General features: G+C 44.2%; 1 protein-coding gene across 2 annotated transcripts; it reads right to left on the bottom strand.

Annotated features, from left to right (window-relative positions):
* Nucleotides 1–1,218: 1,218 nt before the first annotated feature.
* LOC123375042 (transforming growth factor beta activator LRRC32-like) lies at nucleotides 1,219–26,241 on the bottom strand. Of its 2 annotated transcripts, XM_045025606.1 has the most exons (4): nucleotides 26,121–26,241; nucleotides 18,687–18,829; nucleotides 10,383–10,470; nucleotides 1,219–5,202 (listed from the first exon to the last, which is right to left on the bottom strand). In XM_045025606.1, exons 3-4 carry the CDS (start codon nucleotides 10,464–10,466, stop codon nucleotides 3,262–3,264), a joined length of 2,025 nt encoding a protein of 674 aa, XP_044881541.1. In that variant the 5' UTR covers nucleotides 10,467–10,470; nucleotides 18,687–18,829; nucleotides 26,121–26,241; the 3' UTR covers nucleotides 1,219–3,261. The 2 variants fall into 2 exon arrangements, with proteins under 2 accessions (XP_044881541.1, XP_044881551.1); XM_045025616.1 differs by lacking the exons at nucleotides 18,687–18,829; nucleotides 26,121–26,241 and adding an exon at nucleotides 18,425–18,512.
* Nucleotides 26,242–27,015: the final 774 nt, after the last annotated feature.

Genomic DNA, 27,015 nt, shown 5'->3' with positions numbered 1-27,015 from the left:
TTGTCGGCAGGAGAGCGCTTCTGCCGACAAAGCGCTGTTCACACTGGCACTTTCCGCGGCAAAACTTTTGTCTTTTGGGGGGAAGGGTTAACACCTCTGAACGACAAAAGATTTGCTGTGCAATTGCCAGTGTAGACATAGCCCCAGGCTATGTATGTCTACACTAGAAAGTTTACAGTGGCACAACTGTACTGATGCAGCTGTGCCACTGCAAGTTCTCCCATGTAGCTGCTCTATGCAGATGGGAGAGAGCTCTCCTGTCAATATAATTAAACCATCCCCAACGAGCGGCAGTAGCTGTGTTGGCGGGAGAAGCTCTCCCACCAACATGGCGCTGTGCACACTACCATGTATGCTGGAGTAACTTATGTCTCTCACGGGAGTGGTTTTTTTCCCCACACCCCTGAGCGATAGACCTTTTGCTGACAAGTGGTAGTGTAGACATGGCTTTAGAAAAACTCTTCTGTTCTCTACCCTCCCCTCTCACGGACACAGGTGTAAATCAGGTGTTAGTGACCTCAGCCATAGTGTAAATCTGGTGTGAGATCAGAATCAGGCCTTAAAAATCGAACAGTTTCAAAAGCGTCAGTGTTGGCCTAAAAAGGAGCAGTGCAGATTTAAATCAATAGTAAAACTTCTGTTGATTTTCGTGGGAGCTGGGTTAGGCCAATGCTGCAGGCCTTTGAAAATCCCACCTTTGATTTACATTAGGGATATTTGGATTTTCTTCTCTTCTTCAGAGGAAGGTGCCCGACTCAAGCTACAATGTAGGGTACAAGTGAAGATGGTCTTCTAGGATTCAGGCACTAGTATTAAACATGTTACATGACTAGGAAATTCTGCCTTGTTGATTAGGGAGTTTTTGCCCTGGATTCAGAAGAACATAAAAACGGTCATATTGGGTCAGATCAAAGGTCCATCTAGCCCAGTATCCTGTCTTCTGACAGTGGCCAATGCCAGGTGCGGCAGAGGGAATGAACAGAACAGGTAATCATCAAGTGATCCACCCCCTGTCGCCCATTCCCAGCTTCTGGCAAACAGAGGCTAGGGACACCCTCCCTGCCCATTCTGGCTAATAGCCATGGATGGACCTGTCCTCCATGAATGTATCTAGTTCTTTTTTTAACCCTGTTATAGTCTTGGCCTTTACAACATAGTCTGGCAAGAAGTTCCGCAGGTTGACTGTGTGTTGTGTGAAGAAATACTTCCTTTTGTTTGTTTTAAACCCGCTGCCTATTAATTTCATTTGGTGACCCCTAGTTCTTATATCTTGTATTATGAGAAGGTGTGAATAACACTTCCTTATTTACTTCCTCCACACTTTGCTTTGGTGCTTTGTAAGATAACAGCATTACTTGTTTTTTCAACCTTTTAAGTATTTTTGTTTGTTTGTTTTGTTAAAGTAGGCCATTGCCTTTTGTTTGGATTTTTCCAATTTAGCAGCTTTCTGCAAGTGGACCTGATTTAAACGATTTTGCAGGTAGGCATTTATCTTGATTTTTTTTTAATTGAGTGCCACTAGTGTGCCAAATTAAATGTTCTGGTAGTTGCATGTTTTGGCCTGTCATTACCTTAAAGGATGTTTTATTAGTAGACGCAGCCGGTGTTGCTTTCAGTGCCATTCGAATTGGAGGTATGAGAGTGTTCCAGTTATGCCTATTGGCATTAACCAGTTTTTTAAACATTACTTTTAGAGTTCGACTGGTTTGTTTCACCATCCTAGATGACTGTGGTTTGTATGGCATGTGTAGTTTTTGCAGGACTTCCATTAATTTAAAGCAGTTCACAAAGAACTGACCAGTAAAATGTGATTCCCATTGAAAGAAGACTTGCTTTAATTGGATCCTTGCTGTGGCTTTTGCAGTATTGGCCTGTAGAGGAAATGCCTTTACCCACTTTGAAAAAGGATTGACAACCACCAAGAGGTATTGGTTGCCTTTTTGAGTCCTTGGCAAAGGGCCTATGAAGTTAATTGGCAAAGCCATCCATGGACCTTTATACACCTGAGATTTAAAAAAAAATTTCTTCTAGGACAATTAGTGGAGGATAATTATTTTATTTTATACTTTTTTAATATACTTCATGCATTGAAATCTAACTGTATGCAGTGTGTGTTAAATTGCTGTTTTTAAACAAATAAACATTTAGGTCTAATATTTACTGGTTGAAATTCATTCTCTAAGGGAGATTTTTTTTTAAATAATGTGTTTGCCAAAGAAATGAATTTCTTCACATTAAAACCAGATAAATATATATTGCACACTGTGGAGACATTCCTCCTCTCTGAGCTGAACTGTGTTACTCAGTGCAAATGTCTATCACATATTGTCATATAGGCATAATACACTGAGCTTCATGTGCGTAATCATGTCTCCCAGTAGTAGCTAGTCCCGTTGAATGTAACAGCCTGCTACTAACTAACTGAGATCTCCTTTAACACAAGTGTTAGACACCTGTGGTTTTGGTACTGAAGATCCTTGGTTTGATCCTCACAAACAACCGTATTGCTTAGGCAGCTGTCATGAGCTCCATAAATCTGTGTGAAGTTATAGTTTTTGAGATCACTAGTCTAATCCTGTTCACATTGGAATGAGTGGGAGATTTGCAATTGACTTCAAAGGGAGAAGGGTCAGACTTTGTTTTTCACTGGTCCTGGGTCATGTGCATTCACTTCCCTTGAGTTTAGCTTTAAGAGTTGAACTGCCTCAAACCGGTTATGACCAAGCAAAACCCAAAATCAAAGAGATGGGTTTCACTGAAGCATGTGGGTTTGGGAAGTTTTGCAAAGGTGCACGAGGAGTCATCCTGCCTGTCAGCTGTGATGAGATCCCCAAGTGTTGGTACACAAATGACCATTAAACCATGATACGCAGCCTTGGCATGGGGAGTGAGGGGATTCTCCCTATCCAGAGGCACCAAAAAGCTGGCTTAGCATTTCAGTGAAAAGTCTGTGGTGCCCAAAAGAGTTTTGGCTGGTTTAAGTTCCACAAACCCTAAACTAGCAGTTTTATGTGATTCTCAGCTTCCGATGAGCAAGGTTTCACAGTTCTGCATGAGTATGGAACAAGTGCAAAATATGACAAATTCTCTTCTTGGTTAGTTTGTGGCTGCAACCCCAACCAATGATGCTGGTGCAACTGAGAGCAGATTAAATGCTGGCCTAAAATCCACAGTTAAATCAAAGCCAAGAATTTGACCCTTCATTTCTACATGTTTTCAGTGTAGCACCTGATTTTATTTCTCATTAAGTTAGTGCGTGTGCTATGCTTTAAATTGCTGGCTAAACTTTTGTCTGCGGAAGCAACAAAATGAACCCAGTCCAATGATGATCACTGATAAAATTAATGCAACCGTTAGTATAATAAGCAAGTTAATTTTCTTTAGATCCTCTTTTTCACAGACTTCTGGTCTTATGTTGCTAATATACATTTCTTCTTGGTACCCAAAGCTCTTAGAGTACTGGCATGTTATCTGCTCTACACCAGGGATCGCTACATTTTTATTCTGGATCATAGATGAGAGCCAGACATTTCCACAGCAGCTGAGTGGGTTCCCAGCAAGATATAAGTTTTTAAGAGAGTTTTCTAATGCTAAAATGTTACTGCTCTGTAGATTACTAAAACTGTTTTTCCGTAGATCCAGAACTTCCAACGAAGCATCACTACCCCACTTGGGTAACCAGCTCAGTTGATTTTCAGACAGGTTTAAATGTTTAAGGTGATGAAAACGAGGCAAGTCAATATTTAAAACTGTCATGCCATTGCCATGTAAATTCAAATACTCAAGAGATGTCTCAAGTCCTGATAATGCTTTAGCCTCTATTTTCAGTCCTTGGTTCATGGAGAGCTCCAGGAGAATTAGTGAAGTCTTGTAAAAAGCATACACTGGTAAGTTCTTCAACATGTTGTCAGCCAAGTATAAGTACCTAAGAGCAGGGAAGTCAACAAATGATACACAACCATTCTCCTCGCCAGTAAGCCTTTGTTTAGCTAATCCGGAATACATGCTGCAAAAGCTAATATTATTACTCTGGAGATTGAGCAATTTGATGCTGGGAAGGCTCGCAAAGATATCAAATTGCAGGGCCTGGAGATGATTGTTTTGAATGTAGAGCTCCTGTAAATTAGTCAATGTGCTGGCATCTAGTAAGAGATTCTGCAAAGCATTGAAGCTTAAATCAAGGATGGATAGTGAGATCAATGCACTGTCATAATTCACGGCAAACGTCTGGAGGCAATTTTTACTGAGATTAAGAAACCGAAGCGAGGACATTGACTCAAAGAACTCATTTGGGATGGATTTGATCTCATTATAACTTAAGTCTAAATATAAAAGCTGGGATAGATACAGAGAACTTGTGTTTGTATTTTGCTTCTGATCCAGAAGATGAAAAGGAGCTTCCAGCCAGTCCCTTTCCATGTAGTTCACCTCATCGTGAGCAGAGTCAGCAGTAAACTGCATTAAATTCTTAGATAAATTCAGATACGCCAGCTTGTTCACCTGGGGGAAAACCGGGAAGCGCAGTAGCTTGTTCTCACTCAGATCCAGCCACCTCAGGTTATACTCTTCCTTTGACTCTGTGGCATGAAAAGTCTCAATGCTGTTCCTACTGAGGTCGAGTATCTGGAGTTGTCTGAGGCTGAAATCTGAGATGCAAGTGATCGAGTTCATGGAGAGATTGAGCTTGGTGAGATGCACCAGAGTTTCAAAGGCACCTTCTTCTATGTCCATGATGATATTACTGTGGAGGTCAACCTCAACAAGAGCTGGAGACCCCTGAAACATCCTGTGCAATATCACGGTAATGCTGTTTTCTGCCAAGGAAAGATACTGAAGTGATGGTGCTTTGTGTATAAAATACTCAGCCATTCCATTGTAAAGTCTGTTGTGGGACAAGTCCAGTGTTCTGATCTCTGGTAAAAGTCCAACTCCTGGTGTCCTATGCTGAGCCAACTCATCTAGCTGGTTATTGGCTAAAATGACCTCCACCAGGCTTGTCATGTATGTGAAGACTCCGGGCTCAATGAAGCTTATTTGGTTGGATCTTAAATCCAAATGCTGGAGCGAGGTGTAAAATGTCAGTGGTTTCTCAGAGATATTTTTAATCTGATTTCCAGACAAATCTATTTTATTTATGTTTGGATGGAGCTCTGGAGGGATTTGGTGAAGCTCTTTGCCATGACAAAATGCCTTCATCTTTACCTGCAGAAAAGAAAGAGAACAGGGAGTCCTGGTTACCACCTATGGGATGCTCAATGGTTTTTCATCGAGTATAAAGATAACATAATATTCGGAATCTGATTATATTCCTTTTCTTGGAGATTGGTCGTACTATGCTGTTCTCTATTCAGGCGATCAGAAACCTGAATTTCTTCACAACGTAGGGTGGGTTTTCATTTCATTTCATTTGAGATATTCCTGCCTTATACTGCAATAAGAGTTCCCATGTAGGGCGTTATACTAGTATAACTACAGCAGTATCATTGTATCGGTATAATTATGTCAGTAAATTCCCCCACATAGATTAGCCCTAAGAGAGAAGAGAATTGGGTCCTTTGATTTTTGAGATCTGGCATCATAAAAATTCAAGCTGGAGAGGCTCCATTAGATCATCTAGCCCATCATAAAGAATCTATGATTCTATGATCCTCTTGCCAGCACAGGATTAGTCCACTTTGTACCTTTCATCCAGTCTAGTTTTAAAAGTCCTGAGTGATGGGTCCAATCACTTCCCTTGAGACTATTCCATTGTCTATTAGACCTTGCACTCAAACACTTTTTCCTGATATTTATTCATCCTAAACTTCCCTGGCATAACTTCATCCCGACTCCATTGTACCTCATAATAAACTAGATTCTGCCACTTTGCCTTAAATTAATAAGTATTATTAATAATTAAAGTTTAAATAAGTATTAATAGCTATTACAAATAATTAAATTAATAATACTCCCAAATTAGCTCCATTGACTTCAGTGGGATTACTCACAGTAAGGTACTACTCATTGAGAGGAAGTATATTGGAATCCAGCCCTAAATAAACAATCCCTCTTCTTGTTTTTTACACCCTTCAAATATTTGCAGACTGTGATCACATCTCCCCGTAACCATTGTTTAGCTAAGCAATACATCTTTCAATCAGTGCCTCCGCTCCCAAATCATTTCTACAGCTCACCTCAAACTCCCTCCAGCTTATCCAGACCTCTGTCCATCTATGTTTATACTTTCTCCAAGGCAACAGCTTCTTTCTTTTGGCCCGGCGAGCAGTGCTGTGCGCACTGTTCCATGTGGAACAGAAGGAATGCAGCAGGGAAATGGCACGGGGTGGGGGATTCACACATGCTGCAGCTCTCACTGGTACAGCTCAGGGTGAAACTGACGTGCAAAGGGTGTGGCCTTTTAAGAGATGCTTTAACGCAGCTGGTAAATTAATACCCATACATCAAAGTAAATTTCTTCTCGTGGATGTGTGGGTCTGAATGCAGCTGATAGGGAGCTTCAAGTATGCATCCAAATTATGAGCCATAGTTTGCAAGGAATTGTGGGAGCATTGGGCTAAAAGGCCTGGTGTAAGGCGCACACATTGCGCTGTTAAAATTAACATCCAGCAGCAAGATTGGAGCAGAGTCCAAAATGCTTAGTAAGCATCTACGCTATGCGAATAGGTATCTATCTATTCACATAGGCCATGGGATCCTCTGGGTCAAACTACTTGCTGAATCCCTCTAATTATTCTTATACGGAGAACTAGGAGCTAACCGTCATGAAGCAAGGCTGTGGGTTAGCTCTTCAGAAGTTACAACAAAAGACTCTCCTCCAAACATCTGTTTCACACAAGCCGGGGGGGGGGGGAGTAATAAGCCTCAGGGATGTTTACGAGAATCTGGGTAACATCCAGTGTTTTGTGAATCACTTGCGCATGTGAGTAATGGAGAGTGCACATTGCCGGATGTGCGGCTTGTCATAAATATGCCAGACAAATGAAACCTCTCAGCCAGAGCTGGACTCCAGCTACGCCCAGTCTGCTGCGTGGTGCTCCCCTCGTGGCAAAGCTCTCTGAGAGCTCCCAAGTGACCTGCATCTTGAAATTTGAACCCCAAATCCACCCAGAGCAGCTAAGTCCCCACTAAGGGGAAAAGGAGTTCCATCCTGGCTCCTCTGAGCCATTAGCGCCTTCCCACCAAGACTTCCGAGTGGCTCACTTGAGCTGAAAGGTGACCAGAGGCCCAACGAATCTCGCAGGGGGGGCAGGGAGGAGGCCTATTCAGTCAGCTAAGGAAGAGGTTGGGAGTGGGAAGAAGAACACTCAGGAGCCAGAAAGAAGCAGCATTTGCATCAGCCCAAGAAATGACAAACTCCTTCCCTCACTTAGGGCCTGATCCTGTCAAGAGCTGAGCACCCTCCGCTCCCAATGCAGCACTCACCACCACAACGAAGGCCTGATCCAATTCACTTTGACATCAAGGGGAGCCTTTCCATTAACTGCAGTGGGAACTGGGTCAGGCCCAGACTGCTCAGTACCTTTCAGGATTGTGCCGTTAGTCCAGTGTGTAAACCCTGCAGCCCCTAAACCGGACTGATGATCATGTCCACACCTGCCATGGTTCTGCTGCTCTGTAGATTTCACTTTTCCCTCTCGATCACTCCTTCATCTGCGCCCCTTCTCTGTACCTCCTGTCCTTTCCCCCCCCCCGCCTCTATCTCTGCTCTCCCGGCCCCTTCCCTCAGCCCTTGAGGGATCCTGCCCCTGCTGCGCCCACATTTCTCTTCACGGCGACACAGAAAAGGTGCAATGGAAGGGGGGAAATCTGTGTGTAGGAGTGAGTACAGAGCATCAGTTCTCCTCATACCCTCGCTTTTCCTACCCCCGCAGGCTTTTGTTAAACTCGCGAGCCACCTGCATGAGCCTTAGCAAAGCTGTCCTCTTCTGGGCTCGCATTCCCTCCTCCTCAGCTCTGGCAGCTGTTCGTATTACAGTACAGTGGCCTGCCGTGCTAAGAGTGGGAAAGCCTCTTGCTGCTTTCAGCATCTGCTCCCCATAGAAAAGGAGGTTATTAGATAAAAATTGGCCCAACAGCTCTGAAGTGTGGGGAAGTTTGGATTCAGAATCAAACTCTGCCACTCAACTCTAGCTGATAATTTTTGGGGATGGAGCCAGCAGCCACCCGCTCTTTACCAAAACTAAAACCAAGGTGGTTTGGCTCTAGGTCCCATCGCATCCTAAACACCAATGTTTGGGTGTTTGAACACAAGGCTTTGGGCTAGATCCTCAGCTTGTGTATATTGGTGCTGAGTTGCAGCAGCTGAGAATCTGGCCCTTTGGTTCTTCTCTGCAATGGCCAAAGAGGGGATTTGGGGGGGTTGATTTTGAAAAACCTCGTTCACCGGGTTGTGATGTTGCCAAACTAAAACCAGTCGTGATTCAGAGCTGGGTCCAGTTTTATGAACCATCAGTCTTCAGGATGGGCTGGATAAAAGATTCCAGCTCTGGCCTTCCTCTAGTCTAAAGCTGTCATCACAGGAAGAGCGATGCGTGAAACAATGCCATTGCAGTGAAACATCCCATTGTGAAATAACAGGGAATGCCAATTGATCTCGCTATCGAAATTAAGCTGGGCTGAACTGTGTTAGGATTTGCACCCTGTCTTATCTCACTGGGCCAGATTCTCAGCCAATGCAGACCAGTATAACTCCATTGAGATTAATGGTGCGGTGTCGATTGACACTAGATGAGAACCTGGCTCTGTGACTACAGCGTATTTTGTCAGCATCGAACGTATCCCAGTTGCACTAAACAGCTCAAAACTTTTTTGGACTCTTCCTTTGCCTGTGCAGCTGAATGCAGTTTACAGTGGGGTTGCGGAAATCAGCCAATATTTACTTCTCAAGGAATCAGCTTGAGCTTTGACCCATCAAAACAAGGGCAGGGAGTAAGCCCTTATTAGATTTACGGTGTGTGTCATCCTGAGTTCGCATGTCTGGGATGCCTGGGACCGAAAGTGTCATGTTTACAGTGGTTTCATCATTTCTTCCTCTCCAGCCAATAAGTGAGAGATCCAGCTACCTTCCCAAGTTCTTTTTGTACGCTAGACCCTAATTTCCCTGAATTCAGGAAGTGCATTAGTACAGCAGGAAAGGAATGAGTCCCATAAGGGAGATCTGCACAGCCAGCAAATTATTCTTTTCCCTATTTTGGAAATGCTCAGGGATTTATGCCGAACAGCTTCAACGTTTAAAGAAGTAGATGAGTATTTTTAAACTCCCCTTTACTGTCAGCTGTATCTGGATAAAGGGAAGGAGGGAGAGGAGAACCAGTTCATCTGTGAATAACATTTACATTCTGGTATAAGGTGTTTAAAAAAAAAATCTGTGGGACAAATCGTACTTTGGAGACAGAGGTTTTGTCTCTAAGTGGGCCTGATTCTGACCTCACACCCAGCATAAATCAGGAACGACTCCACTGAAGTCTGTGTTAAACCAGTGTAAGTGAGGGGAGAATGGGGATCACGGTCACTATAGAGGGAGCGGTGGGGTTTGTTCATGTCACAGAAGAAGTTCCTTTTTTAAGATAGGATCGCCTTGTGCGTAAGGCACTGGACTGGGACTCAGGAGATATGGGATCTCTTCCTGGCTCTGCCACAGTCATCCTGTGTGACTCTGGGCAAGTCCATTCATATTTCTGTGCCTCTGTTCCCTAGCAATAACATGTGGATAATAATCTTTCCTTTCTCCCACCTTATGCTTGTCTTGCCCACGTAAGGTCTGTCTGCACAGCAGTTGAGAGGTGTCATTCCAGTTCCGCTAGAGATACGTGTGCTGGCTCTGTGCGAGTGTCACCCACAAACCTCCTGGGGGTGGTGGTCTGTCCCCGGCTGGTGGCACTGAGACCACTTAGAGAATAATGAGACTGCAACAGCTACAGGTGGCTTTTAGCTCATGCTGTAGCGGCTCATGCATTTAGCTCCCGAGGTCCCAGGTTCAATCCTGCCCTCTGACAGCCGGGGTCTGTTGGCTTTACATGAGCTAGTGCGCTAAAAAAGAGCAGTGGGGCCGTGGAGGCATGGGCAACAGCACAGGATTGCACATGGGGGGCTAGCCCGGGCCCCTCAGCCCCATTGCGATTTTTAGCCCACTAGCTTGAGCAGAAGTAGCACATGTACTTCTACCCAAGCTGGGAATCACATCTCCCAGCTGCTGTGCAGACAGACCCTTAGACTGTATGCTCTTTGCAGCAGAGACTGTCAGTTACTAGATGTTTGTGCAGCACCTGTATCATCGGGGTCCCAGTCTCATTTAGGGCCTCCGAGTGCTACTAGAATGCTACTAATAATAATTAAGGAGAGACGTGAAAGAGGAGATGGCTCCTCCTTGGGGAATCTCTTACCATTTCACAGGACGACTCTTCCAAGGGCCGATGGCTTGAGATCCCTCCGTTCGCTGCCAGGAAGAGTAAAAGATACAGTTTCATGTCTCTGTAGGGAAAAGCAAAGATGGATTCAAGCTAAACCTGGTGTTAAGTCCATGCAGCCACCGGACAGCAGGGTCCACACCAGCGACTGGCACAGGGACTTGCATGCAGAATAGAGTAGCAAAGCCCTCTGGCCCAGTCTGGCAGCGAAGGGAGCATTATGCAGTAGGAGAGATGGCAGGAAAGCTCTAAGACTGAACATTTCTATGGCTTGTCCATTGTGCTGCATATCTTAGAGCAGGGGTGGCCAGCCTGCGGCTCTGGAGCCACATGCGGCTCTTCAGAAGTTAATATGCAGCTCCATGTACAGGCACCGACTCCGGGGCTGGAGCTACAGGCGCCAACTTTCCAATGTGCCTGGAGCCAGTGGGAGCCGCGATCGGCCGAACCTGCAGATGCGGCAGGTAAACAAACTGGTCCGGCCCGCCAGGGTGCTTACCCTTGCGAGCCGTGTGCCAGAGGTTGCCGACCCCTGGTTTAAAGGATATATTAGCTAACAGGCAAACTGTCTTTGGTGCATCAGTGCAAAGTGGCTCTGGTTGCCAGACGCAGAGTGGTGCAAACAGGTGCACTAGGACAGGGGTTCTCAAACTTTTCTTTTTGAGGTGCCACCCCCGTGCTATAAAAACTCCAGGGCCAGCGGGGGTGGGTTCAGGGATTTTAGCTTCAGCCCTGCGGGGGTGGGGGGTGCGTTAGGATTCAAGGCTTTAGACCCGTGGGGGTGCTAGTGCCTCAGGGCTTTAGTCCCACAGAGAGTGCTGGGGCTCAGGGCACCAGGCTTCAGCCCTGTGGCTCTGCTCCTGGTTTCAGCCCCCCAGGGGCACCAGGGCTTGGGGCACCAGGTTTCAGCCGTGTGGTCCCATGGTCCCGCGAGGGGCCGCGGACCCTTGCTTGAGAACCGCTGCACTAAGATGTGGGACCTGTGAGCTCCCTGTGGAAATTCTAGCTAACTCTGTCAGAAATCCTCTTTTGGGCTCCAGCCCCCAGCCAGTACCAATCACTTCCCTTTTGAACGTGCCAGTCACAGTTCTGTTTGCTTGTTCTCTTTGCCACAGCATTGCCCCATAGTTTGGCTTGATTTTTTATACCAGTCCCTAGGCTTCCTGTGAGTGTAATTTTGCACGTCCCTCACAACATGAGCAAACAGCAAGGATGGCTCCAGGAAACAGATCCTGGGAAGGTCAGGCCACTTCTGGCTTGCTTTGTTTTTAGAGCACGTTTTCCTCATTCCAGCTGAGTCTGGGATGGAAATCTGGGAGCTGTGATACTGGTGGGTTTTATTTTAGGCTTGAACACTGCACTCTGATCAAAGGCTCTTAATGTCCTCGGTGCCTCAGTCTCCCGATCTCTAAAATAGGGACAGTATTCCAGCAGGTGTCGTGAAGCCTTTTCACTACTGTTAGCAAAGTGCTCCCAAACCCGCCAATGGCGGGTGCTGTACACTAGCTGCTGGCAGAGTGCTCTCCATGAATTCTCCCCGCTCAGTTCAAAGGAGCCCAAATTTGTTGACCTTCAGAACATGCTGCAGGACTCTTCCGTGGGGTCGTTTTGGAGTAAGAGTCGAGGGGGAGAGGGGACTGTTTGGGGGCTCACACGGTATTAGTTAGTTGGACCTGAAAGGGGAAGAAAGTCTGACGTGCATATTTATGATTTGTGATCTTTAAATAATGGCAAGGCACTCAGAGCTTTGCTTGGGCAGCTTGCATAGCTAAAAAAATAAAATAAATAATTTCTGCTGGATACTGCTCAACATAGGGCACTTCTCTATGTATCCTGAAGTCCGGCTCCAAACAGTGCAACCCTGAGTATTTCCTGTCTGCGATGGACTCCATCCATTAAACTAGCGGAAGAATTTTACTCGGATGCTTTCAGTAATTATATTTTGCACTTAAAAAGGACTTTGCAAATTCAAGATCTCAAAGTGCTTCACAAACTGTAATGAATCACTGCCCTGAACCAAGCTGGGAGACTGGGCTCTTCTTCCCCTGGGAGAAAGAGGCACAGAGTCGCTAAGTGACTTGCTGCGGGACCTTGGGTAAATCAGTGGAAGAGGAAGGAATCTATCCATCCTACAAAAACAATGAGGAGTCTGGTGGCACCTTAGAGACTAACAGATTTATTTGGCCATAAACTTTCGTGGGTAAAAAATGATGCAAAAAAAAAAAGATGCATCTGAAGAAGTGGGTTTTTTACCCATGAAAGCTCATACCCAAATAAATCTGTTAGTCTTTAAAGTGCCACCAGACTCCTCGTTGTTTTTGTGGATACAGACTAACACGGCTACCCCCTGATACTATCCATCCTATGTATTTCTAAGGTGCCTACCACATTGGTATCCAAGTGCAGTAGAATCCATTGCTAGTCTCCTGCTCTAACCACTAGACCACACAGATGCTATCAACTTCAGGGTAGCTAATTGTGGACAGGGTGGTATCAGATCCTCTCTTTCATGAACAACAAATAGACCTGAAGGTTCTATTCCTTTGGATCACTTTCAGTTCAAGTGCCAGGAGCTTTCTCCTGCTTTGCGTAATTTGCATCAGTCCAGCTCCTTTGTTTTCTCACTCCACTGCCTGGTAAATAAGTACAGGAGGCATAGGCAACACAGGCTCTGTGGGGAGTCTGCTAGAGTGGGCTGAAAACCCACATGGTGCTGCAGCCACCAACAAAACCTTACCCCCTACATCTGAGCTGGTGGCTCTGACAAAGTAACTTGGGAGCAGCTGAAACAGTAACTTGCTATAAAGGGAGCTGTTGTTACCACAATGCAATGCAGGCAGTTTCATTTGCGGTCCCAGCGTGCTCCCATTATAGTGAAATCCCCACTGTTTTCAGAGGGAACAGGGTGGGGCCTCAAAGCATCTTTAATGTTACAACTGTCCGCCTAGACTTCGTATCATCCCAGCTCCCCGCTCCACAGTTGGACAATGAATGAATTTTGGAGACTAAGATTCATCCCCTCCCACCTCATGCCAAACCTTAGGAACTGGGCCAGCATGTCTAATCAGATGAGACAGACAAAGTGCAAGAGAAAAGAAGTATCATTATCTCCATTTCACAGATAGGAAAACTGAGGCATATAGAGTCAATGGTTCACCCAAGGACATACAGGAACTGGGAATTAAACTCAGCTCTCCTGAGTCCCAATCTGTTGCCTTAACCACAAGCTCAGTGATCCTCTTTTTTGGCATTAAACAGTAAACATTAATACAGGTTAAATGTTGTCATTTGCATTTAGCAATGACACCAACAAACTCCCAATTCCCCCAAGATTATATTTCTGTAATATAGACTATTATTATTACTATTTTTTCTCATCCAAACTAAATAAAAGAGAAGCAAAGCTGCCATGTGTGTTCCTTTAACATATGTAAGACGCACACTAACTACACAGAAGGCCATGTACCCCCATGGATTATCGCATTTGCTGTTTTTAAGAACAGAGTGAATATATTGCAGTTACCTTGTTTCATGTGTCAGTTATTTGCATTCCCACCTTCCGATATAAAATAAATCTTATCCATCTCTCCATAGCACAGATTATTAGTCAGCCATAGCACAGATTAGATCACCCTTGTTTTCACTCTCACCCATTCAGAGCATGAAGTGGTTTCACTGGTAACTTTGCAGCCTGAGATGAAACTGAGACATTTTAAGGGAAATATCCTTATTTGGGACAGTGTCTGCTTTAAATTATGTCCCTTGTCTCCCTTCTGACTTCTCTCTTGGTTGTTTGCTGGGTCCTAGCAACCACTGTGTTAACAAGTAAATTAGCTACTCTGGGACTCATCCTGGTTTGCTTCTGGGGGAAAGCACACATTGAGAAATACAGGGGTTTTGACTGAGCAAGGCTCTTGGGTTTGGGCCCCGTGTTTGCTCAGGTCAATATTTGACTTCTCTTTGTAGATGTCATTGCTTGACTCTGTGTATGGCTCAGTCAGCGTGTTTACTTTAGGGTTTTGTGTCAGTGAGTTACATTCCTAAAGAGCTGTAAAGGAGCCACAGAGCGTATGATAGGCCCCGAATCACTATCTTACAAAATAAACTGAGATGTCAGGGTTATAAATGAGAAGATACAGTACTGATGCAAGTGAAGCCCTTGATCCTGGAACCCTTACTCACTGGAGTAATCCTTCCTCACACGAATCGGCTTATTGATTGATTTGTCCAGAGGGCCCTGATATCACTCTGAAGTAAATGGGAGTTCGTTGTTGGCTAGAACACACCCTAGATGACGTATCGGTGTAGATTTAAAAGGGACTACTCGTGTGAGTAAGGGTGACTAAAGATTGCTGGGGTGGGCCCTGCTGCATCTAGACAAGTGGTTTGATTTCTGTGGTCACTTATTGTTCCGCCTGCCTGACCTTCAAGTAAATATTTTCATTTCAAAAGAAGATTTTACATCTAACATTAAGATATGATGGTGATTTCTGATTTACCGCGAGTTAACATATATGGATTATTTCATGCTGCCCCGTATGGTTGGATCAATACTTGTCCTCCAGGTGCCTTTTCCTACTTAACACCCCACTTCTGCAAATTCCTTCCTATGCCGATTTCACGGTTGTGGTCTCCAAACCCTCCCATGTCTGAATGTTGCTCTATATTTTCCCTGTGGTGAAAAATAAGCTCTTTGGAGTAGGGCTTTTGGTGTTTTGTTTGTGTTTTGTAAGGCGCTCTGAGAAGGAAAGGCATAAGCACCCAAGAGAGGCGAGGGATTATTTAGTGTGGCACGCAGGGGTATGATTAGGAATAATGAACAGAAAAAGAGAAAATCACGGCTAACTGGAAAACTTCCTATCAGTGAGACGTATTCCGCTGTGGAAACAACTTCCCAGAGAAGCGGTGTGAGCCTCACTCCATGTGACTTTTAGCACTAGACTGGAAAAGAGACTAGATCAGGAATGATTAAGGCTGCTTGGGAAAATATTTTTTTCCTGTGAAAAAGTTTACAAAAAATGAATATTTCTCATTTTCATAGAATCAGAGAAGATTAGGGTTGGAAGAGACCTCAGGAGATCAAGCAGGACCAACCCCATCTAAATCATCCCTTTATGATTTATCCCATCACCATCAAATTAAAGTTGTACAGGTATTTATTGAAAAACCCCAAACACAGATTTTATTTAGTTTTTTGCAAATAAAAAAAAAACAAAAAAATGGGGGGTGGGAGGGCTTGAGAAAAACCTGAAATTATTTTACAGAAACAGAAAATTTTTTTCGTGAAAGTTTCCCTTTTGTCGAAAAGGCATTTTTGACCCTTCCACACACACACAAAAAAAGTTTTAAAGCAAAGTTTTTAACCAGCTCTTGGAATGATCCTGGAAGGTGGACTAATGGAGCTTTCCCAACCCAAACTGCAGTGAACTGTCTGGTGTGTGGATTTCACCATTGGCGCATAAGATAAGACAATGTCTGAGCAAGTGAAAATTCACATTGCCCGCACACTGGATGTAGCGGGGTTCGACTGTCATGCTTGTAGGACATAATCAGAGGTGAACCAACCATTGTGGGAAAGATTATAAAATCTGCTCAGCTATTTGCCTATTCCTAGAAAAGATCTCAAACCAACCTGTTTTAAAGTTTCTGAAACATTTGGGTACCCTCCCTCTGCCATTATTTTTGGGAATATTTGCTCTTCTGGAATTTGGTTGCAATGACACTTAGCAATTTACATCTTTAAAGTGCTGTAGAGACATTAGTAAGTTATATCTTGAGGATCCCAGTAATGTAAGGTAAATATTATCCTCATTTTACAGATTGGGAAACTGAGGCAGCAAGATCAAGTGCTCACTCCCATAAGGGGCTGAGAGCCCTCAAATCCCAATGAAGTCAATGGAAGTTGAGAGCACCTGTGACCTTGTGTTCTACGTGATTATCCCAAGGCCACAGCACAAATCACTGCAGCTATCAGTGAACTCAACTGGGTTTTGTCAGTGACGTCAGTGGAAGCAGAATCAGGCATGTGGTGTCAGTGCTGGGGTTAGAACTTAGCAGTTCATCGCTCAGAGTTGTGTATTCCGATACTCCTTTCTTTCAAAGGCCATTTTCATGGTCTTCTCCCAGATTGACCCGGAGTAGGAAGTCGCAAAAATCCCAGAAGCTGGTTCTCATGAGACTTCCAGTGATCTGTTGCACATCTCCAAGGGTTTGGTAGAAACATTAATACTTCTGGGTGGTTATGTGAATCAAACCTCCAGCCCTTTGGAGTTTGTCCATCATGAGTTTAATTGCTCTCTAATGCAGCACCCTCGGCAGTCCTTTCGGTGCAGGGTCTGTCTGTAGATGGTTGGGTTCTGCTCAGAGCTGGACAGAGCAGTGTCAGACCCTCTCTTTCATGAACAACAAATAGACCTGAAGATTCTATTCCTTTGGGTCACTTTCCGTTCAAGTATCAGGAACATTACCTTAGAGAAGTGAAAAAACTGTCTGTCTGCTAAGAAATGATTCTCCAAGGGGAGAATCGGGGAGAGAACCACAGACCTGTTAGCCCTGTTCTCTGCCCCAGCACTGGACTAATCTCCCATGGGAAGCTCTACACCCATTTATCCTCTTCTCTCCTGCCCTCTCTCCCCAATCCTCTTCACTTTCAGCTGTTCCGTCCTAAGTAACCTCCCCCACCACCAAAAAAAGCTTGTTACACCCCTTCTCCCTCCCTATGTCTGTCTTATCTATTTAGATTGTGAGGTCTTCAGGGCAGGGCCTTCTACTGCTCTGAGTATGTACAGTGCCTAGCGCAGTGGTTGGCCCTGTGGCTCTATCGTAATAAATATAACTATGAATATAATCAATAGAGATGGATGATACAGAGAGTATGGACCTTTGCCCAAAGGTGGTGGTATTATTATTATTATTTATTTATTATTCCAAGTGAATTCAATCTTTAAAGAAAAATTCAGGCAGATGTATGTGTTCTGTAATCCTAGAGGAGATCAAATGAGACCAGGAAATTAATTTCAGCTACCTCTGACTGGGACAGTGTCCAGTAACCCTCTTGTGAATAATGTGTCATTCTTCAGGTAAAAAGCCAAAATATTAGATCTACTCACTAAGCCATAACCCTTTGCTTAAAAAACAAATTGAACTGGTAAGGAAATAACAGAGAGATTTCATAATATTAAGATAACTGAAACCCCTTTTTCAATTAAAAAAAAAAGCATGTTTCCTGTTTTGATTAACCTGGACCTTTGTTTAGGAGATGTATTTTTATGAATGAGGCTGCAGTGTTTGGCTCTCACGGTATTTTCTTTGAGAGAGAAGTTGTGTGAGGTAATTTCTTTTTATTGGACCAGCTTCACCTCACACACCTTCTTTTTCACATATCCTTGGACCAACATGGCTAGAGTAACACTTCGAAGAGTATTTTCTTAGGTTTTTATACATAGGCATTTTCATTGCCTCTGCAGCATCGCGTGAACCCTGGCACGGGATTAAGAGGAAGGAAGATTTTGAAAAAGGAATATTTGGCACTGATGTATTCATATTTTCAAGGCATTGTTCAAATGTTAATCAAGAATCATAACCTCCTGGGGAGACTGTCAGCATAAACCTTTCGTTTGTCTACAGTGGCTTCTGAGCTACCAGTTTCCGTCTACGCAGACGGTTACCACTTTAAAGGTTGCTTTTTAATAGCAGTGATTAAACGTAAATGAAATACTGCTAGCCCCGTCTTACAGAGGGGTTAAATGATTTGCCCAAGGCTGGGTAGTGAGTCAGCACAAGAGCTGGGATACTCATGATGCCTGGCTCGTTTCCCTGCACTCAAAACCAGTCTTGTGAGCCAGGAGACTTTCTATAGGATTAGTTTATGGACCTATATTGCAGAAGCCCCGTAATTGTACCAAGCACCATGCAAACATGCTGTCCTTGTCCCAGAGATTTTAGTAAGTCTCACTACTATTTTCATTAGTAATGAAAACACGGAGGAAACAACCCAATAGTTTTGTTGTAAAACTTACCAGTGCCTCCTTAACTTAAATGATCCAAGCCACTGTAATAGGCTCGCCAGTGAATTAGCCATACAGCTGTATGGGACGTGCCCATCGGTTATTCAGCCCATTCATAAACACAAATCTGGTTCATTTACCTTCATCCTCGGTGGTATATTTTTTTTAAAGGCTGCAGCGCCACGTTACTGAATCCCCACTTTCTCCTGCAGTCGGAGAAACGTTTGGCTCAGCTTTCCAGCAGCATCAAAGTTTAACTCGTTGCTGTACATACCTGCTGTTTGGATGAGGGAGGAGGCTTCCCTTCTGCTTGCAGCGTTCGTCTCCCAGGTTCTCCCGACAGCCCTCCAGTGAAAGTTGAGGAAGGGCTTCCTTGGGGAAGTCGCAGCTCTGCTACATGCCAGCTGACTAAAAACTCTGAGAACTCAGACAGAAGTTTAAGTCACTGAGAAAAAAAAATACTCCCAATAGACTAGCCCTTGAATTCATTGCTCAGCAGTCATCAGCTCTAACATATTCCCAAGCTCCCATAAGCATGTGAATATAGACCTCAGTAAGTTATTAAATGTGAGTCCTCTGCTCTTTTTTTTTTTGTTTTCCATTTCACTTGCTTAACCTTGGCTTATTTCCTGGAGGTTCTTAGCTGATAATAACGCCCCTCTCATATTGACACATTGAAACATTCTGCGAATACCACCAGAAATCCCCTTTGCAGATTTCGAAGGTAAATTCATAGTATCTGTCTCACAGATGTGTGTCTGGTTCATGTTACATTCATTTTCAGGTACCTTGACCTAGATCATACTGTCCGTTAAAGTTGGGGTAAATCAGAAGTAGTTCAATTGCCTGCAGTGGATTTACAAGTGAGAGCAAAATTTGGTTCTTTGGTCTAGGTCCTCAGCTGTTATAAATCATCACCGCTTCTTTGAAGTTGTGACCCCAAGACTCCCACTATTGATATATAAGATAATGTATTTTAAGGCTTGAACAGGGGGAGAAAATAGATGGTTTCTAAGAGGAATATTAGGTCAGATTCTGATCTCACTTACATAGCTATAAATCCAGAGCAACTCCGTTTACTTTAGTGGACTTAGTTTTGAAGGGGTGTGATATCAGAATACAGGCCATATGCTCATATACAGAGCAGATTTCTGTCTAATGTAAAAGATATGCTCTGATTTGCATGTTGCTGGTTTCTGAATCCATGTATTGGTTTGCAGCCATACCACTCTGTACTGTGGTCTTATCGGCTCTCAGAAACTAAACATGGTTAGAGAGAGGAATATGCAATCTGAAAAGAACACTGAGGGTAAAGATCACCTGTAGAGGAGACAGTCTTCTTGGGGGCCGTTCCTAGACTGGAATGAATTCCCACAGGAACTGAGACCCATCACAAACTTGACCACCTTTGTCTCTCAGTGCAAGACACGCTACATAGACCTGCCTTCTCTATCATAAACAAATAGCAACATGTGTGTGCGTGTAGAAATATATAAAATTCCAAACCAAGAACTCCACAGCGCTCACTTCTCCCCAGGGAGTGAGAATGAGGGAACAAACACATGGCTTAATGGTTAACCCACTCCGGTGCTCGGATACTCCAGTGGGGGAGCAGTATTAGAACCCACAGAGAACCGAATAGAACGGAGGTGATGTTTTTGATTCGGTAGCAGGCGCTCTTCCCTTTGAGTGAGAGATGAACAAGGGTGATACGTGGCTCCGTGCTGCAGAGGGGCTGTCTTTCAGCTGAGATGTAAACTGAATAGCTGACCATCATAAACGTCACCACTGTCATTGTAATAAGAAAAGGGGTGTTCACCCCAGTGCCCTAGCTAAACTCCATTACGTTTTGCTTCTCTAAATGCTCCTGGGAGTATATGTTGGATACAGTAACCGCTTTCATTTCAGGTACCAGATTTTTGTGCAGCCTTGCTGCATGTTGTCAGACAGTTTCTGGGTTCCAACTCAGAGGTGGCTGCATTCCTAGGGTGACCAGATGTCCCAATTTTATAGGGACAGTCCCGATTTTTGGGTCTTTTTCTTATATAGGCTCCTATTACCCCCCATGCCCGTCCTGATTTGTCACACTTGCTGTCTGGTCACCCTACTGCATTCCTGTGGTGGGTGATGTGATCTTTGACCATTAGCAGTAAATATGCCCAATGGCCTGTGATGGGATGTTAGATGGGGTGGGATCTGAGTTACTACAGAGAATTCTTTCCTGGGTGTCTGGCTGGTGAGTCTTGCCCACATGCTCAGGGTTTAACTGATTGCCATATTTGGGGTTGGGAAGGAATTTTCCTCCAGGGCAGATTGGCAGAGGCCCTGGGGGGTTTTCACCTTCTTCTACAGCATGGGGCATGGGTCACTTCCTGGAGGATTCTCTGCACCTTGAAGTCTTTAAACCATGATTTGAGGACTTCAGTAGCTCAGACATAGGTTAGGGGTTTGATACAGGAATGAGTGGGTGAGATTCTGTGGCCTGAGTTCTGCAGGTCAGACTAGACGATCATAATGGTCCCTTCTGACTTTAAAGTCTATGATTCTATGACCCTTATGTCCTCTTTAACAACCACGTCGGCTGTTGAGAGTCATAATTATGTCACACCAGTAACGTGTTTTGGGATCCTGGGCTGGAAGACTCTGTGGAAGTGCAAGATGTAGATGCTAACTAATATTTCAAAGAACTAGAAAAGTTCATGGAGGATAGGTTCATCAATGGCTATTAGCCAGGATGGGCAGGGATGGTCTCCCAACCTCTGGTTGCCAGAAGCTGGGAATGGGTGACAGGGGATGGAACACCTGATATTACCTCTTCTGTTCATTTCCTCTAGGGCATCTGGTATTAGCCACTGTCGGAAGACAGGATACTGGTCTAGATAGACCTTTGGTCTGACCCAGTATGGTCGTTTTTATGTTCTTATGTAATAAAGAATAACTTATTTGAAATGCTAATTTAAGGCCTGATCCCACACCAGATATTAAATGAGAGATTTGCCATTGACTTCAGTAGGAGCAGGAACAGACTTACTAATAATGGAACCGTTCCCAATGGTAAACACTATCTCTGATAACATGTGGAAGGGAGGCTATTCCATAATGGTGGGGCTATGCGTGTGTCCACACAATACAGACTATACCAGGATAGCTACATCACCGTAGCTATGCTGCCATAACCCCAGGCTGTAGTTTCAGCCTTTGGCACCACCTTCCTGAATGACAGTAAATATGTCAATGGAAGAACTCATCGGTCAACACAGCTGCATGTACACTGGGAGTTAGGTCACCATAGCTTCGTCAGACAGGGGTGTGGATTTTTCACACCCCTGACTTCCGTAGCTAAGGCAGTCTAACTTTTAAGTGAAGACCAAAACAAGCAACCATTTAAAGACACTCAGAATTATCAGCGTAAACATCGTTATCTCAGGGATGGAGTAAGTTCATTTTTTCTAAAGTTACAGTTAAAAAAGGAACCAGCCACACACAGATGAACTGGCAGCTTTTAATCAGACATAAAAGATTAGTAACCAGTCATGTGATCACACTGATTTTAAAATAGATTATGTCACGTCAACAGGATGCCCATCTGTGATTATAAATGATATTTCCCCAGACTAAACAAAGCTCCGATTTATGTTTTGGTTTCTTTCCTATGCTCTTTTTATAGTTTGTCCCTTTTGCTGTTAAGAACTGGAACACTGAAGGGCTCCGTTCTGCCCTCAGTCACATAGATTCACTTCCTACTGAAATTCAATGTGGGATGCAGCTTTGAAACTTAGGGCAGAATTGAGCCTTAGGGTCCTGATTTGCCTTCAGCTTAGTGTAGTCACTTACACCAGTGCAAAGTGCAGAGGTGCATAAATTTCACTCTCATCTTTCTGTAACTGTGTCCATCACATTGTACATCGGCACCTGAAACACTATGATTCTGATTTGATAGCATTTTACATCCACTTTAGGTAACAAATATTGTTCAGATCTCATTGTAAAAGTGGGTCTTAGTGAGGAATTTGTATGTGGGGAGGGTGGGACCTTTGTAGAACAGAGCAGGAAGAGTTCTGGGAGTGGTGTGGCATGGAAGGAAAAACAAAGAGGATCATGGGAGAAGCAGACAAACAGGGTGCTGAGCTTGTGACATTATTGGTGCAGAGGAAAATGGAGCAACATAATGAAAGACAAGATCAGGGTAAATTTGGGGAGGGCCTTAAAGGTAAGGACATCAAGAAGCTGGACTTTGATGCTGTGGAGAAGGGGAAGCCAATGCACCAACCGCCATGGTATATAGGAACAAGTGAAAGGTGCACCCATGGTTTTGACAGCAGAATTTGGCCCAAAATGTATAAAACATGAATTCCTTGTGCACCTCAAACTCCCACTGACCTGTGTAAGGAACAAAGGATCAGGACAAAAAGATGCCAAGTTAAAATCACAAGAAGTCAGGGAAGCATTTCTGTATTCTTTGGGATGTTGAGAATCAGGGCTCAGCCCTGCCATACTACACTCCCCCTCTCTGCTGAGATTCTTAGGTGCATCTGTATGTGCAGCCTGTGGCTAGAATTTTGCCTATCCTTTTTGCACATCTCTGCATTTGATCTTCCCAGAGATAATTTAGGAACAACTAAATCAATCCTGTCTTGAGGTAGGGGCATGTATTAGGCTAGATGTTTCCTTGACACGGCACCCAAGCTCATTCGAAAGGTTTATGAAACAGTGAATCCTTCTGACAAATCTGTTCTGACTTTCGGATTTGTCATAAAACTCCAAACCAGGCAAGACTGATGTGGTTTTTGTTGCAAATATTTCTCACATCATTACCTTCAACTGAAATCACAAACGATTCTGAGTCAGGTGATTGAAAACAAGTTGGAGAGCACTTTGCTCCAGAGTCTGCTTTCTAGGAGTGAGGTTCATATTTCTCCATTTAGGACAGCCACTGGATTCAAAATATCATTGGAGAGGGGGTGTCGGTCTTTATCTGTCTCAGCATTTACCCCTTGCTCATCACTATTCTATCCACGCACCTTACAAAAATTGTATCAAGGCATCAAAAAGTGTAAACAGCCTTGATACTGACATCGCCGCTGCTTGGCTAGATGCCTGGGTGTCTCTGCCCTCCTTTCTCCTACCATCATCAGTTGATTTAGTTACTGTAGTGGGCAGAGGATGTTATTGTGGGGAAACTATGGTGACAGGATGAGTCTTACATTTCATTCCTGTTTGGTCCAATGAAAGATATTACCTCTGTAATATCCTGGGACCAACACAACGACAACAACAGTCTATTTCATCCTAAAGGCAGCATGATTACTGTCAATCCAATCTCTTGTGGAAAGGGGATTCATAGTTGTGGGCCAGCTGCTGAGAACGCTCTGGCTCTCATTCCTGTAGGTCTCATCATGTTGATTTGAGTTTCGTTTATAGCTGGTTGGATTCTTTTTCCTGAAATGTTTTGATTCAGAAATGCCACGGCGGTGCCATTTGGGAGTTGTAATTAAGGTGTGTCAGGCCCCCATTCTCCTCTAGGGGCAGGTTTCTTAGCTGGACTGTTTCACATGCTGTATCTTGGCCATAGACTCCCATGATGCAGTGTGCTGGCTCAGCAAGAGGGGACACCCTGGTGTATCATGGGAGATGTAGTCCGGATGAAACTTTTTGGTTTTAGAACAGAAATGAAAAACTTCTCATTTTTGGGAGCATTAGGTTATTCAGCAAAAAGTCACAATTTTCCACAGAAAGCAGACATTTTTGGCAAAAAAAAAATTAATTGAAAACCCAATTTTTGGTTGAAAAACTATGGACCATTTTTGAGTTGGCCTAGTTTTGTTGCTCCTAATAGCTGCTATTGTTCTGGGGCCCTGCCGTGATGAATTGGGACTATATCAGTACAATCTGCAAATTCTGATTGCTATTGTTAAATTGCATTATGAAAATCCACTGGGTCATGAATGCTTATATGTAAGGGAATCCAAGTTTGCTGACAAGCCCTGTAGCACATATGCATTAGACAGATACAATAAAAAGTGCTTAAATTTCAATGACCTCATTCAGGTGCAAATGTCTGTGATAACAGGTGACATGCATTTACTGGAAATCCAGTTAGCTGGCCCTCTGAAATGAGGGGGAAAGGCAGGAGCCCTGGAAGTTACCAGGAGGAAAACAAAAGAGAGTAGGTCACCGGGAGAGGCATAAAATAAAGGAACACACAGGAACTGGGGCCAGATAGGAAGAGGAAATGTGAGGCAGGAGAGACCAGGTCAGAGACACAGAATCTGGGAAGAGGCTCCATCAGGGACCCCTACTCTCATGAAGAGGGGACACCTTGACTTCCTGCCTTCCTGGACACAGATGGTTCTCCAGGGGCTCACAAGGGAAGGGTGAGATAGAAAGTGAGGGATATTGAGCTTTCAGATATGTATTGTTTAGTATGATCTGAACTCTCCTGTGCTTCACATGATTAAGTATACAACAACATAAAGGTGGGTTTGACTGTGCAAACCATGTGTGTGTGGAGTGCTTCACAACTACTGTGAGCCTCTGAGGGAGTTAAATCAGAAGGGCTGCACCTGTAGAGTTCTGGGAGAGGGTGTGTTTAGCACTGGGCTCTCTGAAGGGTCAGTGGTGCGCCTAGAGGGGCTAGGAGGCTGAACAGTGCTAGGTCTGGCGTAGGGGCCAGGCTTGAGTGGTAAAAAGCTCAGAAGAATCCAATGAAGAAAAATACTTCTGATGTAATGAACAGGATTATGCCATATCATAAGCCCTTTTGTACTGGAGGGGTGTGATGTCCTTGGAAGATTCCTTCTCGTACAATATCTCCTCATCACTGGAATATGGTAAGTAGTGGAATCATATGGCGAGACCGGAAGTTATTAGTAATGCTGCTGCTGCACCTGTCAGTGGTCATGGGCTTGGGTCTACTATGTGGTAGGCATGTGTTTGGTGGGCCATTAGATGTTTTCTTGTAGATAGAGACATAGACGTAAGACAAATATGTACGCTTGAATCATAGCTACTGCTCGTTCTGGGATTGTTAGTAAGAGGAGGATGGTTACAGTTAGAATAGATAAGGTTATTATTGTTGGTAATAGGGCTAGTACTGCGGTAGAAGTAAGTTGAATTAATAAGTGTCCAGATAGGTCTGTGCCCTGAGAGAGTACCGAGGGACCCCGAGACAGGGACAGTGGCTGGACTCTGCTCAGGATCCCCCTCACAGCAGGGGTGGCTATGAACGGGCACTTGCTAGGATCGGTGACACCTGTCCTCTGAAAGCTTTGAAGATCTAGCTCAGGACTTTGAATTTCATCCAGTATTTAGGACTTGGGCTGCCACTTATTGAACCATATGGAGCTTCTTCAAATCCTTCATTTTCATCCCCAGATTTAGTTCCTTGAAGTCATCAAGCCGGAGATTATGAAGGGACAGATCGCTGTGGCTAAATCTGTATCTAAAAGGAAGGGAAACAGCCCCTTGGCCAGCGACAGGTGCCACACACGCAGACTCAGCCAGCCCAGCCCAGCAACGCTGTTACAGAGCTATTGCCCTTGAGATTGTGACAGAACAAGAACTCTGTTTTGTGAAAAATTGTGTGGTTCCAGCATTTGTTTCCCTTCTGATGCTGAACAAAACCAAAACCTTACACATTTTTTCATGAAAAACAAGACAGAAAGACAGCCCCCAGCCTGGCCAATAGCCCAGTGATCAGGAAACTCACCTGGAATGTGGGAGACTGATGTCAAGTCCCTGCTCTGGATCTCCCATATCCTTGGGGAGAGCTCCAACAACCAGGCTCTTCTGGGAGGGACAGGGTCTGGCTCTGTATTTCGAAGTTGTGGTTTCAACAAAAAAACATTTAGTCACAAAGTTCTTGACCAGCTTTACTTGTGACATCAATCAAGGACCGGGGCCCATTGCGCTAGGCCATGTATGGCCACACACTAAAAGGACGGTCTTGAAGAGCCAACCCACATCTGCATGCTCTGCAGATCATCAGAGCTCTGCCTGAGCACAGGGGTCTTTGTTAGCAGATCAAAGTCACTCCCTCTTCTGGGGCTCACGCCTACAAACATGCCACACCCACAAATCCCATGGATGGGGAGCCAGTGTAGGTGAGTCATTGAGCTCATCACCAATGCCTGTAGAGCTCACAGCCAGTAGAGCCTGTAGATCAGTTTTGATTGGGTATGTGGGTCACATGGTAATCTTCTGTTCCCTGATTGGATGAGTGTAACTCTTAGACTCCATTTTCTGGGGTGAATAATCTTGTTTACCAGTTAAAAATATTCCCAAATATTCCCTTTTCTTTTTCTGTTCCCATGAACATTCCTGCCAGTAAACTCATTGGCTGGAATATTTTTAGAAGGTAAACACAAGAAGGCATGAGCACAGCCAGTGGGGATGCCATTAGGAATTCTAATGGAGGTTCATGGAGACTTTTTTTTTTGCAGTATTCTGGTGCAAAGGCATTTGGGAAAATGCATGGTTAGGGGAAACAATGAATCCAGTTGCCTTTGTTTATGAATTAAAGAGTCTGCACACTCAGCAAATTCAAGTGCTGGCTTTTCTATAGTGATAGTGGCTCTCTGATCTAGAATTCCAACCAGTCAGTG

This window comes from Mauremys mutica, chromosome 1, assembly GCF_020497125.1.
Source record: "Mauremys mutica isolate MM-2020 ecotype Southern chromosome 1, ASM2049712v1, whole genome shotgun sequence".
In the NCBI taxonomy this organism is placed as follows: Eukaryota; Metazoa; Chordata; order Testudines; family Geoemydidae; genus Mauremys; species Mauremys mutica.
Note: the sequence above shows the minus strand (reverse complement) of the source record. Positions and strands in the feature narration are given on the sequence as shown.

What these genes read in the sequence shown, in the direction of transcription:
- LOC123375042 (XM_045025606.1), bottom strand. Translation starts at nt 10,466, where the DNA reads ATGAAACTGTATCTTTTACTCTTCCTGGCAGCGAACGGAGGGATCTCA. An exon ending in AAGAGTCGTCCTGTGAAATG is followed by an intron (nt 5,203 to 10,382) that starts GTAAGAGATTCC and finishes TCTTTTCTGCAG; the next exon opens with GTAAAGATGAAGGCATTTTG.